The sequence below is a fragment of the Budorcas taxicolor genome, chromosome 11, assembly GCF_023091745.1.
Source record: "Budorcas taxicolor isolate Tak-1 chromosome 11, Takin1.1, whole genome shotgun sequence".
Taxonomy (NCBI): domain Eukaryota; kingdom Metazoa; phylum Chordata; class Mammalia; order Artiodactyla; family Bovidae; genus Budorcas; species Budorcas taxicolor.
This window is the reverse complement of record NC_068920.1, coordinates 162,818,965-162,836,060: the sequence shown is the minus strand read 5'-3', so window position 1 is coordinate 162,836,060 and position 17,096 is coordinate 162,818,965. Positions and strand designations below refer to the sequence as shown.

General features: G+C 62.7%; 1 protein-coding gene across 1 annotated transcript; it reads left to right on the top strand.

Annotated features, from left to right (window-relative positions):
* The first annotated feature begins 2,409 nt into the window (after window positions 1–2,409).
* Window positions 2,410–7,983, top strand: LHX3 (LIM homeobox 3). Its single transcript, XM_052648059.1, has 6 exons — window positions 2,410–2,503; window positions 4,679–4,850; window positions 5,438–5,640; window positions 6,371–6,522; window positions 6,634–6,805; window positions 7,565–7,983. The coding sequence occupies exons 1-6, from the start codon at window positions 2,410–2,412 to the stop codon at window positions 7,981–7,983; spliced, it is 1,212 nt and encodes a 403-aa protein (XP_052504019.1).
* The last annotated feature ends 9,113 nt before the right edge of the window (window positions 7,984–17,096 follow it).

Below are 17,096 nucleotides of genomic sequence, written 5' to 3'. Positions count from 1 at the left end.
GGCAGGACTGGAGCTCAGGGCGGAGCTGCCCAAGGCTGCTTCCCAGGGACGGGCGGGGGGTGGGGCGGGAGGAGGGCCCGGGGACCTGGGAAGGTGGGGCGGCAGGCGACGGGATGTGGGGGAGGGCGGACAGGAGAAGCCGAGGGCGGCAGGTGCAGTCGGGGGAGGTGGGCGGCGGCGCCTCCTTCAGCACCGCGGACAGCGCCCGGCCCAGCGGCTTACTTGTCTGACCAAGCTCCGCGCAACGGGACACGGGGAGGGCCCAGCCTTCCCGGGGCTCGCAGAGGAAGAGGAAAGAGCGCTGCCCGGGCCGCTTGGGTCCGGTCTGGCCCCGAGGCCTCGATGCTCCTGGAAACGGATCTCGAGGGCGACCGAGATCGGCCCCCGGCCCCCGCAACCACCGGCCTCTGCACCTTCGGCGGGACCAGGGGTAAGAGCCCCGCATGGCCTCCTGCAGTCTCCAGACTGGGCAGGAAGACCCAGAGGGGAAGCAGCACGGATGGGCAGAGGCGAGCAGAGGGACGAGGCAAGGAAGGCGTGCAGCACACTAAGGGCAGGGCGGAAAGAGTCTGGGGAGGCCTCTGGTGGTCCTGAGATGGGAACCTGGGCGAAGCTGGCAGACCCCTGAGTGAGTGGAAGGCCTGGAGCCCCCCTGTGATGGCCTGGGAAGCCTGGACCCACGCTGAAGGGCCCGCAGCTTTTCACAGAGCGCCTGGAGGACAGAAGGGACCTCGCAGGCATGTCTGGTGGGGAGGTGATGGGGCAGAGAAAGGGCTGCCAAGAAAATCCGGAGACCCCACGCTTCTCAGCTCCCACACAGCCCAGTCCTGCCCCTCCTAGCCGGCCCAACTGCACAGTGCCGAGAGCCCTGGGTCGGGTCTCCTGCCTGAACTGCACTCCCCAAGGGCCATTCGGTCACAAGGACGTTGGGAAATAATGGAGGCATTGTTGGCCAGTCGGCCAGATGCCGAGTGCATAGGCCCGCCCGCCCCTTCCCCAGTCAGACCACACATGGCCCCTCTCAGGCAGGCTTCCACAGCAGCTGACACTCAACGGCCGACACCCCTATGCACCCAACACCCGCTCAGCTCCCTGGCCTGGACGCCCTTGTCTTGTCCTGGGGAACAAACGGAGCACAAAGTGAAGGGGCACCTTAACTTTGCCTGCATGGGGCTTTTGCTCAAACTGAGATGTGGGGTCTGCTCAGAGCTCAGAGGGGACTGTGTTTCTCCTACCCAGGTCCTTCCACACTGGCCTGCAAGTTAAGTGTACAGACCAGGCCACCGGAGGCCAAGCAGAGGCAGGGTGACTATGGGGCATCACTGAGGGCTCCCAGGTGGAACCTCCTGGAGGATGGTACCAACCCCTAGTCCCCCAGCACTTTCTGGAGGCCCCCCTGTTCCTGCCATGCTCTGAACTGCCAGGACCCACAGTGCTGTGGGCTAACTGTGGGTGACGCAGGGGGTTGGCCTGGACTGTGATGGGCATCCTCCGGGGTAGGTGTGTCTTTACGTGCTAGGGTGGTGGGTTCCTGCAAGCTCACCTATTTGGACTGGGGGAGGAGGGCAGAATATGGGGAAACGGGAGCCAGGGCTTCCTCCCGTGCTAGAGGGTGTGGAAGGAAGAGAGTGGATCCCGGCATTCCCAGCTCCGTCCCTCCTGACCTGGAGTCTTGGCTGCATCGTGGAGTCCGAGCCGAGGACACTGGGTTCCCTCCGGAGACTCCCCTTGCTTCCCCGCTCCCACTCCTGGGCTGCAGTGCCCAGGATGGGTCCCAGAAGCTGCTCAGAGCAGGAAGCTCTGAGGTCGGGTCCGCTCCTGGCGGCTTCCCTGTGAGCCAGTGGGCGCCACACTCACCCTCTCTGGGTCTTGGGTCTCGCACGTGCCACCAGGCACTGTGACCAAGCCTCCCAGCTCGGAACCTCTGGGGCCCGAGCCTCAGCGGCGGTAGGATCCAGCTCCCTCCCTGACCGGCAGGCTACCCTCGGGCTTTCGCGCCGGAACCCAGGCCTCAGCCCTGAGCCGGCGCCGGGGCAGGAAGCTTCGGGGCCTGGTCAAGCGCTCTCGGGCAGCGCTGACACGGCTCCTCCCCTGCCCGTCCTAATCCCTGGGCCGGGCACTCGGGGCGGTTTCCCCGCACCGCAGTTCTCCCGGCAAAGGCGCGCAGAGTCCGCGGACGCCAGCGGCGCGTCTCCGCGACCCCGGCCCCGCCCCGCCCCGCGGCCCCGCCCCCCCGCCGCTCCGCCTCCGCGCGGCCCGAGGCTCCGGGCCCCTGGGCGGCCCGCGGGCGCAGCGCCCAGCAGCGCCGGGAGTCGTGCAGACGCCGGCCCCGGGCCATTGAGGCCGTGGTCTCGCCGAGCCCCCGGAAAGTTCAGGACCGGAGAGGCTCTGCGGCGGGCGGCGGGACCCATGGAGGCGCGCGGGGAGCTGGTCCCGGGCCGGGAGTCGGCGGGCGGCGACCTGCTGCTGGCGCTGCTGGCGCGGAGAGAAGACCTGCGCCGAGGTGGGTGCCCCGGCCGAGCGGCTGCGCCCGGGAGGGCGGACCCCGTGGAGACTCAGCGGCCCTCGCTCCCTTCCCAGCCCGGCCACCGAGGCGGCGGGAGCCAGGGTGCGCGGGCGGGAATGGGTGCGAGGGCCCCAGCACGGCGCGTCCCTACCTGAGCATCCCAGCAGCGGGCTCGCCTCTGGGCCCCTGGAGCTCTGTCGTCGGGCGTTTCGTCGCGGCGCTGGTGCCGCCCAGGCTGGGGGCCCTCTGGGTCCCAGGACTGGTTTGGAAAATACTCTTCCTTTAGGGAGAGTGTGCAGAGAGCAAACGTGTGTCCCAGTGTCGATGGGGTAGGAGAATCTCCGTGAAGGCTGCCTGCACCCAGACGCGCCACACTTTCCGGGCGAAGTCAGACACAAGGGCCAGCATGGAGCTGGACCCCGGTGGCTGAACTCCCTTAGCTAGAGTCCTGGTGTCTGCACTCACATGCACCTGCTCCACTGGCAGGGCTGGTCTTCTTGCAGGAAAACCCCCAGCGCCTTGGCTTCCCCGTGAACTGGGATGGTCCTCCACGAGCTTCCAAGCAGGCGGGACCCACAGGATGGGATGGAGCTGGCCCTGGAAGGGTGGGCAGTGGCGGGGTGGAAGCAGGTGGGAAAGGGGTTACATCCAGGCTGTGGGGGTCTCCTCCGTCTCCTACTTCTTTATTTATTTATTTTCCGACGATTCCTGGGAGGGGTGGCCACGGGAGCTGGGAGGAAGGGGTGGGAGGGCGGAGAGACAGGAAGGGAGGGGCGCGGGCTCTGCGTGAAACGTCTCAAGAGAGCCGGAGGGGATCGGGCCGGCAGGCAAGCGCAAGGCTGTGCTGGGCCCGCCAGCGCCGAGGGTAGGAGACCCCGCCAAGGCTGGAGTCGCCATGCAGCGTAAGGCCCGGGTCGCCAGGGCTTCGCGAGAGCGCGAGGGGCGCGGCGGGAGAGGATTTTGCTCGACGCGGGGCTCCGCGGGTAGCGCGCTCCAGGAGCTGTCCGGGCCGCGGTGCTGAATCCGCGCCGCGCGGGCCTGTCCAGTGACCAGCTCTAAGGCGGGTGTCCTCGCCCGCCGCCCTGCCATTGCCCCCCGGGGTTGGAGGGCCAGGGCAGGCAGCAGACCCTCAGGCTCCGCACCCAGGGCCGCGGTTTTGCCCGACGCGGGACCCCGTCCTTCGTGGTGCCCAGGGCTGTAGGAGGGAGGTTGATTCCGTTTCTCTCAGCATGGAGCAAAGGAAGGTCCCTCGCTGGCCCTTTCGCCGGCTGCCAGGCCGGCCTGGGGCTGGAGGGGGTCCACTGTCAGCGAGGTGAGTGTGCTGAGGTGGTGATATATTTGAGTAGGTTCCAGCTCCTGCTCGAGGCTCTCTGCCCTCGGGAGACCTTTTCTAAATTAACAGGTAGTCCTCACGCCCTGAACACCCTGCAAAGCACCCCCATGGACCTGTGGCTCTCAAAGGCAGGCCCTGCATTTTCCCAGCCTGGTTCCCCCCGAGGCCTGCAGTCCCAGGGGAGCAGAACCCAAGTGTCTCTATGGGGAAGGCAAAATGCCTACTGTGTGTGCTCAGGCATCCATGTTTGAGCAAGAGGACAGAGCGTCCATACATCCAGTCTATGCACAAGTACCCCCCGGGGCCACCCATAGACAGGCAGGGCATCAGTATTCATTTTGGTAGCCTGGGGACAGGGCCATGGGGCTGGGCAGCCACACCTACCACAAGTCTCGGGCTACCATGGTGCCTGACTGTGCGAGGAAAGAGGGCCATTGGGTGGTGGATGCCCCATGGCCCATGTGTGCCAGGCCTCTGGTGATGGTAAGGACCTGGTTTCCAGCCCAGCCTCTGAGACAGCCCCCGGGGGCGAGGGTTTCATTTGAGCTCAAAGTTCGTCCTTCGTGCACTGGAAACGTTTTGCAGTTGAGGGTATCTGCCCCGGGCATGTTTCTAAGCCTAGCTTCAGTTGTCCTGGATTTCCGCTGTGGGCCAGGCACGGACTTCCGAGCCACATTTTCCCTGAACTCAGGGAGCTGGGTGGCCACTCAAGCCAGCCGGGGACGAGGGTGTGCCGGGAAGGGGGCCTCCTGGCAGCCCGGTCCTGGGAGCTGGGTGCAATGGGGAGGCCTCGACTCTGTGCGGCGGCCCTGAGCGCGGTGGCTCCTCCCCGCCTGCAGAGATCCCGCTGTGTGCCGGCTGCGACCAGCACATCCTGGACCGCTTCATCCTCAAGGCTCTGGACCGCCACTGGCACAGCAAGTGCCTCAAGTGCAGCGACTGCCACGCGCCGCTGGCCGAGCGCTGCTTCAGCCGTGGGGAGAGCGTGTACTGCAAGGACGACTTCTTCAAGTGAGCCTGCCAGCTGGGAGGGAGGGGTGGCGCACCCAGGGGGACCCCCGGGGCCTTCACCGTGACCAAGTCTGGAGCCCTGAAACCCCCCATCTCCACACCCCTCCTGTTCCCCAAACAGGGCACCCCCGGGGCCTCTCTGTTGGCGGCTGGGCTGGCCCACTAACAATCTTTTAAAGTAATTAATTTTGTGAATCATTGAAGCAGTCGTTAAAATGATAACCCCAAGTTTGTAAACCTCTATTGGACGTGCTCCCTCTTCGTGTTGGTCTTCTATTCGTGCTTAATGGTGGGGATGGGGCTCCTACCCGGCAGAGGACTCATGGGTTTGCAGGTCGGCCCCGGTGGCCAGGGCCCTGCCCTTCCGAATTCACCTCCCCCATCCGGGCACAGAGGACAGCTGTGTGCCCCAGAGCATCCGGATCCCCTTCTTGGTAGTCCCTGCGGGTAGTCTCTGCGACCAGGGGCAGGGCCGGGGAAGCCGTCCTCCAGGAACCGCCCTGCCCCGCACCGCCTTAGCGGTTCTCCGACCCGCTCCGGGCGAAGGAGCGGCGGCCGCTCTGAGCCGCGCCCTGTGCGTCCCGCAGGCGTTTCGGGACCAAGTGCGCTGCGTGCCAGCTGGGCATCCCGCCCACGCAGGTGGTGCGCCGCGCCCAGGACTTCGTGTACCACCTGCACTGCTTCGCCTGCGTCGTGTGCAAGCGGCAGCTGGCCACGGGCGACGAGTTCTATCTCATGGAGGACAGCCGGCTCGTGTGCAAGGCAGACTACGAGACAGCCAAGCAGCGAGGTCAGTGGGAGAGGGCGACGGTCACAGGGCTCGGCCTGAGCACGGCCCACCCTCCCCTTTCCTCCCCTGCAAAGCGGGGCTAAGGCCCGTCCGGGTCGGGTGTGGAGGGATCCTTCCCTCCAGCGTCGCCGGCGAAGCGCTCACTAAGCGGCGAGAACTTAAGCGTCTCTCTGGGCGGGGGTGTTGGGGGCGCCCCTGCCTCCAGGTCCGGGAGCCCGGGATGGAGGGGACAGTTAGCAGACCCAATCTGGTAAAGCCGGGTCTGGGGTCTTAGCAGCCGCCTCCCTCCCGGGCGTAGGGAGATTGGCCTGAATTACGTGGATTAGCCCTGCGGGTCTGAATTATCGCCCTAAATCCTTGACCGTGAAGATCCGACCCTACCCACACCCTTAGAACAAAGAGGAGCGAGGGAGGGTTGGGGGGGGGGCGTGCAGCGCTTGTCTGTGGGGGGCCGAGGCTGGAGGCGCCTGCGCCCGGATCCAGGGCGGCTGGGTCCCTAAAGAAGGCCGCCGCGGGGCCGCCCCTGGCTGGGCCGTGGCACCGCCCAGCGCGTTTCCTCCATCGTTCCGGGCACCCGCGTCCCGCAAAACCCTCTGGCGTCCCCGCTGAGGCGGTGAGGCAGGCGGTCGCAGCGGCGGCGGCGGCGGCACCTCTGGCCCCGACGTGCGCGCGCCCCGAGGGAGGTGGGAGCGCCGAGCAGGCCCAGCCTCACGCCTCCCCCGCGGTGCAGAGGCCGAGGCCACGGCCAAGAGGCCGCGCACGACTATCACAGCCAAGCAGCTGGAGACTCTGAAGAGCGCCTACAACACCTCGCCGAAGCCCGCGCGCCACGTGCGGGAGCAGCTCTCCTCCGAGACCGGCCTAGACATGCGCGTCGTGCAGGTCAGCGCCCCGGCGCCCCCGCGCGCCCTGCGAGCCACTGGCAAACAAGGGCCACCCCGGGTCCCAGAGCGGCGGCCACTCATCGGCCCCTACCGCGCTCCCCGCCCCCAGGTGTGGTTCCAGAATCGCCGGGCCAAGGAAAAGAGGCTCAAGAAGGACGCGGGCCGGCAGCGCTGGGGCCAGTATTTCCGAAACATGAAGCGCGCCCGAGGCGGCTCTAAGTCTGACAAGGACAGCGTCCAGGAGGAGGGGCAGGACAGCGACGCGGAGGTCTCCTTCACCGGTACAGGCGGAGTCGGGAAGAGCGTTGGGCTGATTGACTGCTGGAGCCTGGGAACCAATGTCCTGGTCCCCGTCTCTATAGACCCTGGCGCCCATCCCCAAGCCCTGTGGTTTGGCCACTCAGGACCATTGCCCTTCTTCTGGAGGGGGACCGAAACCCTGTGGCCTGCGCGTGTCCCTTGGCAGGCTTTGTTCTGGAGGGAGGGTCTGACCATCCCCCCCCACCCCCCCGCCCCCATCCAGGGCACTTGGTACTTAACAGTGATTTTTTAGGAAGGCAGCATCACAGTCTTGGGTGATGAAAGGTCCTAACTGCTTAGAGTTGGAGGAGGGTCCACCCTCATCTCTGGAACCCAATTATCTCCTTTTACCAAAGCAAGGAGATCCCCCCCCCACCCCGCCCCCAGCCAGCTCTTAATGTCCATCCGCAGAGGGTTTGTTTAGGAGATTGTTTGGCGGCATTGTGACCTTAGGCTACTCACCTAGCCTCTCTGAGCCTCAATTAACTTGTCTACAAAATTGGGCAGCCTTGGGATCATACTGGATCTCTGGGTGCCGACTGGACAGTTCTTGGCCCTGATCCCAGCACACAGTTCCATAGGAATCAGGTGGGATGGAGCTGAACAAACTCAGGGGTGAAAGGGTGAGAGATGTGGGCTGACCCGTCCTGGTGTGGCACACTGCGCCTTAAGGGGGCACTGAGGGGGACCAGAGGTGGCAGCAGGTGGGTACTAAGCATCGCCCTCTGCTTCCACTGCAGACGAGCCAGCCATGGCCGACATGGGCCCCGCCAGTGGCCTCTACAGCAGCCTGGGAGAGCCTGCCCCGGCCTTGGGCCGGCCCTCGGGGGCCCCGGGCAGTTTCCCGCTGGAGCATGGAGGCCTGGCCGGCCCAGAGCAGTACAGAGAGCTGCGCCCCGGCAGCCCCTACGGCGTCCCCCCCTCGCCTGCCGCCCTGCAGAGCCTCTCTGGCCCCCAGCCCCTCCTCTCCAGCTTGGTGTATCCTGATGCCGGCTTGGGGCTCGTGCCCACGGGAGCCCCAGGTGGGCCCCCACCCATGAGAGTGCTGGCAGGGAACGGACCCAGCTCCGACCTTTCCACCGGGAGCAGCGGGGGCTACCCCGACTTCCCTGCCAGCCCTGCCTCCTGGTTGGACGAGGTGGACCACGCTCAGTTCTGACTTGAGTCCCCGTGCCCTCGAGCCTCGGGCGTGAGGAGTCTTGGTAGCAGCTCTCCTGCCTGAAGCACGGATTTCTGCAGGACACAGTGCCGCGGGGAACAGGATGCAGACTCGGGAGGGCTCATTTCTGGGAGTGCCCCTCCCACCCAGGCAGAGGGACTCTCCCAGTACGGTTCTGAGAGGCTGCTGCTGCTCAAACTGGGGGCCTCTCGGCAAGCCTTGTTTTGTAAGCAGATTTTTCCCTTTATCGACCAATTAACCGACTGCTTGCCGCTGTTTCCCCACAGGAAATGTCACCCTGGGGGGGCCAGGCCTTTGCTTCCCTCAGGGGCCTCTTCCCAGACCAGCACAGCCCTCAGGCTGGAAGATGCTTTAATTTCTAAAATTAAAAATAATACTAATTGTGCTTTTGTTTCCCAGGTTCTATATATCTGAATTCTCTAGCCCCCTGCTCCACCCTCCCCCCCGCCAACCGTCTCTTTAAGTCAGAGATCAGGCTGTCAGTCCAGGCAGGAGGCGGCTTCGGGGAGGCCACACCTGCAAACTTCCTGTTCCCTCTAGGGGCCTCCCTGCCCCCAATTCCTGTCTTCCCCGGGACCCTCCCCACCCCTCCCCTGGGGCCATCGGGTCTAGATCTTTCGATCCTTCTGGACCCCACTACCCTGGGGGTGGAGGCGGACTCTTGGAACCCTTAAGGAGCTTCCTCCAGTCCAGACTAGGTTTTCATCCCTGCACCCCCTCCCCCTGACCTGTCACAGCTGCCCTCAGAGTTCAGGCCCAGCCCAGCCCACCTATTTCCATTGCCAAACATCCCCCAGCTCCCGTTCTCCCTGTGGGCTCCGACTGCCCATGGATTGGACGCCCCACAGGCAAAGGAAGGGCGGGGCGGGGGCTCCTCCCAGCTGCCTCCCTGCCAGATGCTTCTGCCGCTGGCCACCACGGACACACACGCTGGCCGCGTGTGGATTCAAGTTATTCCTCAAGCCTGCCTCCCCAGCTACCTGTTGTTGCTGTGACGTTCCCCTGTCTTTTACTTATTCCCTGACCATCGGGTCTCTCCCAGACTTCAATAAATTCGTCAGTTACAGTCGTTGGAAGGCCTGTATGTTCAGTGAGGCTCAGGGTTGGGGGAGGAGAGGGCCTTGGGGATGAGGATGGATCTCTGAAAGCTGGAAGCCCCGTTGGAGTAGCTGTTGGCTTCTTGCCAGGGACAACACCTGGTGTGCATAGGGGGCCCCTCTGTCCTGAGATCCACCAGGCTTCTGAGCACTGGACGGAGACTTAGGAGAACAGACAGTCCAACCATGGGTGGAGGGGCTGGGCCTTCCCACTCTGTCCCTGGGAGAGGTGGGCGCTGGGGTGGCCAGGTGACAGGACCAGGCAAAACTGCTCACCACTTGGAGCAGGCTTCAGCAGGGGGAGGGGGCTGCAGGAGTCAACTAGTCTGGAGATTCAGGAACGTGGTCACCAGGGGCTCTGCAACTAGGATTCCAGTCCCAGCAACCTGCTAACTTGCTGTGAGAAGCTGAGCAAGTGACCTGGCGAGGAGGAGGGGAGCTCCCCAGATGTCCCCCACCCTCCCTGACCACCAGGCCACTCGCCCCCAAGTCCCACCCACCCCAGTAGGGTCAGCTCCCTCACCAGCACCTGCTGTTGCCCTGAACCCAGAGCATGCCCTTCCCTCCCCCCAAGAATGTTGCTGGCAGCTGCCAGGAAGAATGGCAAGGAATGGGGGAGGCCCTCGGGAGGAAATTCAGGGAATCAATGGGAGAAGTGTCCCCATCACCCTTCAGTCTAGGGGAGTGCCCAGGGAAGAGCCTGGCTGAGCGGAAGTGCGGGTGGATGGTGCGTCAGCCGCCTGTGAGCAGAGGCCTAGTGGCTGGAAGTGAAAGGTGTCCCAGGCTGGACTGGGGGTTGGTGGTCTGAGATCTCAGCCTCCCAGGAGTGTGGCCAAGCCGCACGCGGGTCGCGGTCCTCGAGGGGACCACTTTGGACTCTCTCCTGCAAGGGGCGCCCTGGAGGGGAAGGAAGGCAGCCTGTCTGGATGGGATTCAGCGCTTGGGGAGGGGGCCTGGCGGAGGCGGGACCAACGCTGCCGCCTCGGGCAGCCCGAGGGGAGTATAAATCCTCCAGTCGCCGCGGGCCCCCCCCCCCAACCCTACCCGCAGCCTAGAGACCTCCCCCAGGCCGCCTGGGACCTTTCAGGCACTGACAGGTTAATAAAGTGCCAAGTGTGCCCAAGGGAGCCTCTGCCTGGTCGCGGGCTCCCAGCTGGCGGCGCGTCCGGGCGGCAACGGGGCCCCAGACCCCAGACCTGGTGGGGGTCCGGGGAGAGTGGACCCCGTCGGGGCCGCGCCCCTCGTCCCGGCCCGGCCTGTCGGGGCGAGCGCTCAGCTGAGTGGGGCTCGCGGTCAGCCGGGCGTATGCACACCTCGCGGGTCTGTCTTCCCACTTGGGCGGAGCGCCTGCCCCCGGGTAACGCCTTCCCGCGGACCCGCGCGGGCAGACACACGCGGGCTCCCAGGTACTGGCCCAGCTCAGTATGGGGACGTGACCCTGGAATGGAGGGGTGGGCAAAGCCCGAACCGAGGCCCAGTGAGGAGGCGAGCGGGGCCGATCTCAGGCCGGGAGGACCTCGGGCGGGTCCGCAGAGGAAAGTGGACGCCCATCTTACGGGCCCCTGCGGGGGTCCCCTGGAGACCACGACGGCTTATTTCCCACGATGGACCCTGTTAACCGGGCGGCGTGTCTAGAGGCGTGTGGGAGTTAGCGCAGGATGTGGGCTCCCGACGCCCTGTCTCCCTGCGGATGCAGGCGATGGGCGCCCAGCTCAGAGGCCAGGGGCGCGCCCACGAGGGGTTTTCCCGCCCAACCCGCTCCTGGCAGCCAGGGTCCTGGGAAGCGGGTGGGCGCAGGGTCTGGGGGCGAGGCCGGGGGGCCGGGTGGGGCTGCCTTCCGGAGGCTGGAGCTGGGGGCGGCGCCGCGTCCGCCCCTGACTCCCTCCGAGACGCGGCCAGCCGGGGTGGGAGGCGGGCTCGGGGTGGGAGGCACCCTGGTGGGGAGGCGGGACACACCAGAGCATTTTTTTCCTGAGGGGCTGGGGCTTGTTCACTTTTGAAAAACAGTAACCTCTGTATCGTAATACTTAGAACTTTAAATTTTAACATAAGCGGAATATTCATCTTGACCGTGTTATCACATTCTTTTCATTTTTGAATCCGACGATTGCACACATTATCAAAGGTAAATACCTGAATGATAAAAAACAATTTCGACCAGTATGTAAAAGGACTTCTTTCCTTTTAAATATAAAATTTGCTCAGGGCGGGTGAAAACTCTGGAATCAGGGACACCCCTTCCTCCCCCTCCCCCCTCTCCTGGAGACCTGGGGACCCACTGGCTTCTCTTCCGCAGGCAGGTCGGGCGGTGTGTCTTGGGGACTGGCCCCCGCCTGGGGCAGGAGGGGGTTGGGGACCCAAATCCCAGGAGATTGCCTGGTTGAGCAGCAAAACGATAAATCAGTGGGTTTTCAAAGGACTCAGTCTGGAGCTCTGAATCCCAGGGGCTGTAATGATCAATTCTTTAAGCCCATAATTGTTCAAATTACTCTGAGCAACATAAAACATTAATTTTAAGAAATTTAATAGAAAAAAGCTCTTCAAATCCGCAACGAGATAAATGACACCCAGCATTCCGACCTTTTTCCATACCTTGGTGACATTGAATAATCTGAAAGGTATTTACATTTTCATTCTTCGTGGGAAGTGTTGACAAGCTTTTGGCCGTGGGCGAGGTGCTCAGTGGCACGCGGGCCCCCCTCCCCCCTAATTAATGGGGGAGCAGCGACTTCATAAGCAGAATTTTCATCAGTCTGCCTAGGTGACCTGCGGTGACGGCTCCCACCCCCCTGGCACTGATGCAGCGCAGCTCATTTTTTACCATAAAAATATTCCCTCCTGACCAGCAGAGCCCCCCGTCAGCATTCAAAAGGAGATAGGAGCCTAAGAAGCAGTTGTCTCGGGGGGCATCGCAGGAATGCAGTCCAAGGCCAGACCTGGGAGAGAAGTATGGAAACTGCAGACTCCAGAGTCAAGGAGACACACGTGTGCATGTACGGGAGAGTGTGTGTGTGTGTGTGTGTGTGTGTGTGTGTGAGAGAGAAAGAGAGAGAGAGAGCGTGTCACAGCGGGTGCGGAGGCCATCCCCGGAGGAGTGGCCTAAGCCCCCAGATGCTCACACAGTCCTCAGTTCCACATGCTGCCAAAAGCCCGTCCAGACAGTGGGACGTGCCCACCGGGGTCACACCTGCAGAGCTGGGGCTGGAGTCAGGTCCCGGTGAGCACGAGGGGCATGGGATGAGGATGCCCAGGGCTCCCCTGAGCCCCATGCCTGTGGTTAAGGACCTGGTGGGGCACACGGGCTCCAGCTAAGGGACCTGGGACCCTCCCCTCCATTCTACTTACTCACTGCAGCTGTGTGACCACGGGTGAGCTGCTCAACCTTTCTGAGCCTGAGGAGTAGCACGTATAACCTCCTCTCCGGGTTTGCTAGGACACTTCCCAAGGCAAAGCCGGAAGCAGGCACCACTAAAGCGCCCAGTGCACCGTTCTTAGGGCAAATCCCATTGACCGGGAGGTGGTGGGACCCACCAGACCCCAGGGGGCCTCACACACTTGGGACACAGAGCTCTGTGGGGCACGGATGCACATGCCAGAGACACTCGTACGCACACACCTTCACCCCCTCTCCACACAGCTCACACTCAGCCCCCTGTGCACCCACATTCTCTGAGGGCAAAAACACGTGAACCGAGGTCGGATGCGGGGATCCCAGTCTGCTGTTCCAGAGGTCAAATGCCCACCTCGGTCAGGCTTGGATCAGACCTGCCCCGGGGCAAGGGCGTGGACAGGGTCACCCCAGGACCGTTACCCTACCTTGTAGGTCTGGTTGCTGTGAGGGGAACCCCACTTCCCTCTCAAGTTCTGGAAGCCCTATGGTGCCCTGGGACGCTTTTTTTTTTTTTTGATGTGGACCATTTTTAAAGTCTTCATTGAATTTCTTACAACCTGAAGCTCTGTGTTCCCAGTCCTGAATATGAGCAGCTCCCTCGGGTCCGCTGTGTACCACCACCTCCAGGTCAGTGGGATTTAAAACCAAAGCAAGTTTTATGCTTTGTTATTTGGGGCCAGGAGGCATGTGGTGTCTTAGCTTCCTGTCTAAGGATTGGACTCACACCCCCTACATTGGAAGGTGAAGTCTTGAACCACTGGACCAGACTGCCAGGGAAGTCCCCCTGTGCTTGAGAATGGAGGGGTGGGGAAGCCAGATGGAGTCAGGGGTGGCTCACGCCCATCTGCCCTGCTCCCCGTCAGTGTCCGCCCCCCTGGTGGCAGGCAGGGTGAGGAATGGCTGGAGGAGGTCCTTGTCTACCAGGACCCCGTCCAAGAATCTGGTGGCTTCCCGGCTGTCTCAGACGGTGAAGAATCTGCCTGCAATGTGGGAGACCTGGGTTCGATCCTTGGGTTGGGAAATCTCCTGGAGAAGGGAATGGCTATCCACTCCAGTATTCTTGCCTGGAGAATTCCATGGACTGAGGAGTCTGGTGGGCTACAGTCCGTGAGATCACAAAGAATCGGACACGGCTGGGTGACTAACACTTTTGCTTTCACACTTCTCACACTAGAACCTGAGGGCCGGGAGGGACGCCATGGCCCAGCCCCACGTTCGTGGTCCCTGCTCAGCACCACGGCAAGCCCTGTGTCCTCATCCGTCAGAGCGGTGATCCTGGTCATCGCGCCCAGGAGGAGGCGCTCACAGTCCCGGCTCCAGGGAAACAGGGATCAGAGCCCTGGAGATGCTGCTCCACGCAGTCAGGACGCTGGGAGGGGAGAGATCAGAGGCCCGGGCACTGCTGGTGGGAATGTCCACGGAGCAGCTGAGGAGAACTGCTTGATGGATCCAGAGATGGAAACCTTGAATCACCACGTGATGCTGCCATTTCACTCCTAGGTCAAACCCAAAGGACCCGAAAACAGGGACTCAGACAAGCACCTGTACAAGCGTGTTCGCTGCAGCCACAAGGCGGAAGTAGCCCAAACATCCATCCATCTGTGCGTGAATGCTAACAGTGGGCCACCGCTACCATGGGGTGGGGCACAGACTCGCTACAACTCGGGAAGTTAGAAAGGCCGTGCTGCGTGAAGGAGTGAAGTGAAAGCCGCTCAGTCGTGTCCGACTCTTACCAGCTGAGCCACTAGGAAAGCCCAGGAATACTGGAGTGGGTAGCCTATCCCTCCTCCTGGGGATCTTCCTGACCCAGCCAGACACAAAAGGCCACACACACTGTGTAATTCAGTCTCCACCAAGTGTCCAGAGCAGGTGAATCCATAGAGACAGAAAGTGGATTCGGGGCTCTGGAGTGGGCGGGATAAGGCGTGGCTGGTCCGGGGTTTCTCTTCGGGCAGGAGGAGGTGCTTTGACTCAGGTGGTGGCTGCACCTTGTAGACTTTAGTTATACAAAGGGTGCCCACTCACCCTCCCAGGCAGAGCTGGCTCACAGCTAATACGAAGAGCAGAAAATCGAGCAAGGGGGGCCACATTAGAGCCCCCCCTCCCCCCTCCCCGCCCCGCCCCTCCCCCTCCCCACCCCTCTCCCCCTCCCCCTCCCGTCCCCCCCCCTGTCACCCTCCCTGTCCTCCTCCCCGTCCAGCTGGCTCCTGGGATCAGCATCAGGGTCCCACCCCTTCAAGAGCTCCCTCTTCCCAGACGGGTCCCTCAAAGGCCCTCCCAGAGCCCCTCCCCTCTGCCCCCTCCCCTCCAGTGTGGTGCACACAGAGGGTCCTCAGTACTGCTGCGGAGACAGGGGGACAGTGTGTCTGTGCCCTGCGTCCCCAGGCCCCGCCTGCAAGACAGCAGCCTGGCCTCAGGGGCACGCTCCCCAGCTAAGGACAGCGGCCTGCTGTCACCAGCTTCCAGCAAGCGACGAGAATGGATGCTAACGACCGGCTCCCCATCCTGGAAAGGGCTTGTCAGGACCGGAGCAGGATGTGGAAGACCCCACTGCTGGGGGGAGGCCTTCCAGGCCTGGTGGTCATTCAGGGAGTGGCTCAGTTGTGTCCCCAAGGCAGCCTGCCCTGACTGCCAGCCTGGTTTGACCTCCAGAAAGGTCAGAGGTTAAGACCTGTGATGTTCCCGGGTGATACGTGACTTGGTGACACACATCCCCTTCACATGCTGCCTCCGCCCCACTTTCTTTCTTTGCTGGGGAAACAAAGCTGGCTGCAGGCTGGGTGAGTGGCCAGTGCTGGCAGTGGCCGCTGGGGCTTCTGCACTGTGGACGGCAGGGGAGGCCGGCCAGCCAGCCACGGCCAGCTCTGAGCTGCGGGGACAGGTCCCCAGGTGATCGCAGGCAGGTGAAGGGAGGGGTGACAGGAGGGAAGGGGTCCTCAAGCCTCCAGCTACTCGGGCACCTCACATGACACTTACTCCTCCCGAATACCTGTGGCCGCAGTGTTAAGCCTGCAGACAGGGCCCCAAGCCTCGTTGCGCCTGGCATCTGGGTGGGGTGTGGGGAACACGTTCCCTCCATGGGGGACCTTGGAAGCCAGGCTCGTCCTGGGGCATGCATGTTCAGTTGCCTCAGCCATGTCTGACTCTTGTAACCCCGTGGACTGCAGCCCATCAGGCTCCTCTGTCCATGGGATTCTCAAAGCAAGAATACTGGAGTGGGTTGCCATTTCCTTCTCTGGATCATTTTCCCAACCCAGGGATCAAACCTGCACCTCTCAGGTCTCCTACATCGGTAGGTGAGTTCTTTACCGCTAGCGCCACCTCGGACGTTCTTGACCTGGGACAGGAGTTTCCTATACCTTCCGGAAGATTCCATCTTGGATGGTCAGCCAGAAGCTGCTGAGGCAAGACCCTCAGCTGGCTTTTTCTTGCAGGGAGGGGGGCTCCCTCTCTCCATGACAAATGCTCTCTGTTCAGAGCTTGGCTAATCTTTAGAATGACAAGGTTTAAAGTTTAATTAGCAAGTTCCTCTTATGCAAACTCTCCTCATTAAACAAAGTGCCCTATTAGTTAAAAAGGATGCCCGGTGGGGGTGGGCTCTGGACACACCGCTGGCAGGGCTGAGGGGGACCAGGAAGCGAGGAGTTTTATGAGCTGCGGCCTGAGCTGGGTCGTAACTGAGGTGGGCGGAGTTCTCCCCTCAACCTTCAGGTGACACCAGGCTTCAGAACGGAGCTGGGGTGGGGGGTGGCTGGCTGGCAGGGAGGTGAAATATGGGGGCCTGGGGTACCTGACTGCCTGGAGAGATGATGTCACCCGTGGGGACCACCTAGCCCGGGGCCCTCCAGGGATCTGAAAGACGGCCGGCTGGTGAGAGCTTCTGGGGTCTTCCCTGGGGTCTCCTGGGGGTCCCTGGCCTCCTGGCCCGTCTCCTAGGTCAAGAGGGCAGAGGCCACTGCCCGGGCTTACAAACTAATGCCGATGGCTCATGCTCTGCTTAGGAAAGTGGTGTGTGCTCATCCTGCAAAATACGACAACAGTAGAAAAACAAAATCTCACTCCACCCTCCCGGTGCCCTGAATTCCTCCAACCGAAGATGCCGTGTTGGCGTAGCTCCGTCCAGACTTTCTTCACTGTGGCTTGCGTGTCTGGGGGTGTCGCAACCATACACAGCTTCTTCGTGACCAGCTTCTTCTCTTTGGTGTCACAGCCTGGCCGTTTCCTGGGCCATGAAGTGTCCTTTCTGAGACGTGTCTGCTGGTGGTCTTGTCTGAGGTCTGACAGGCCAATCAAGCCCCTCCCGTTGTTTGTACTGGGCTCCTGGGGGGGTGTCAGCTCCCGGCAGAATCGACAGAGTCCAGTCTGGGTAGGAGGGGGCCGCTCACCAGGCTGGTAGGGCCACACTGGCACGGCTTCCCCTCCCTGTACGTCTCTGAGTCCAGGACCCACCGGGGAAGGGTCAGCCTCTTCCTTCTCCAGGGGCACCTCCTGACTGAGGGACCAACCCTATGCAGACTTCCTGTCCTTTTCTAGAAGGTTCCCATACCAAGGCTACTCCCATCCCCAGCTATTAATATAATCTTCTTGTCTCTGATGGGGCTCTG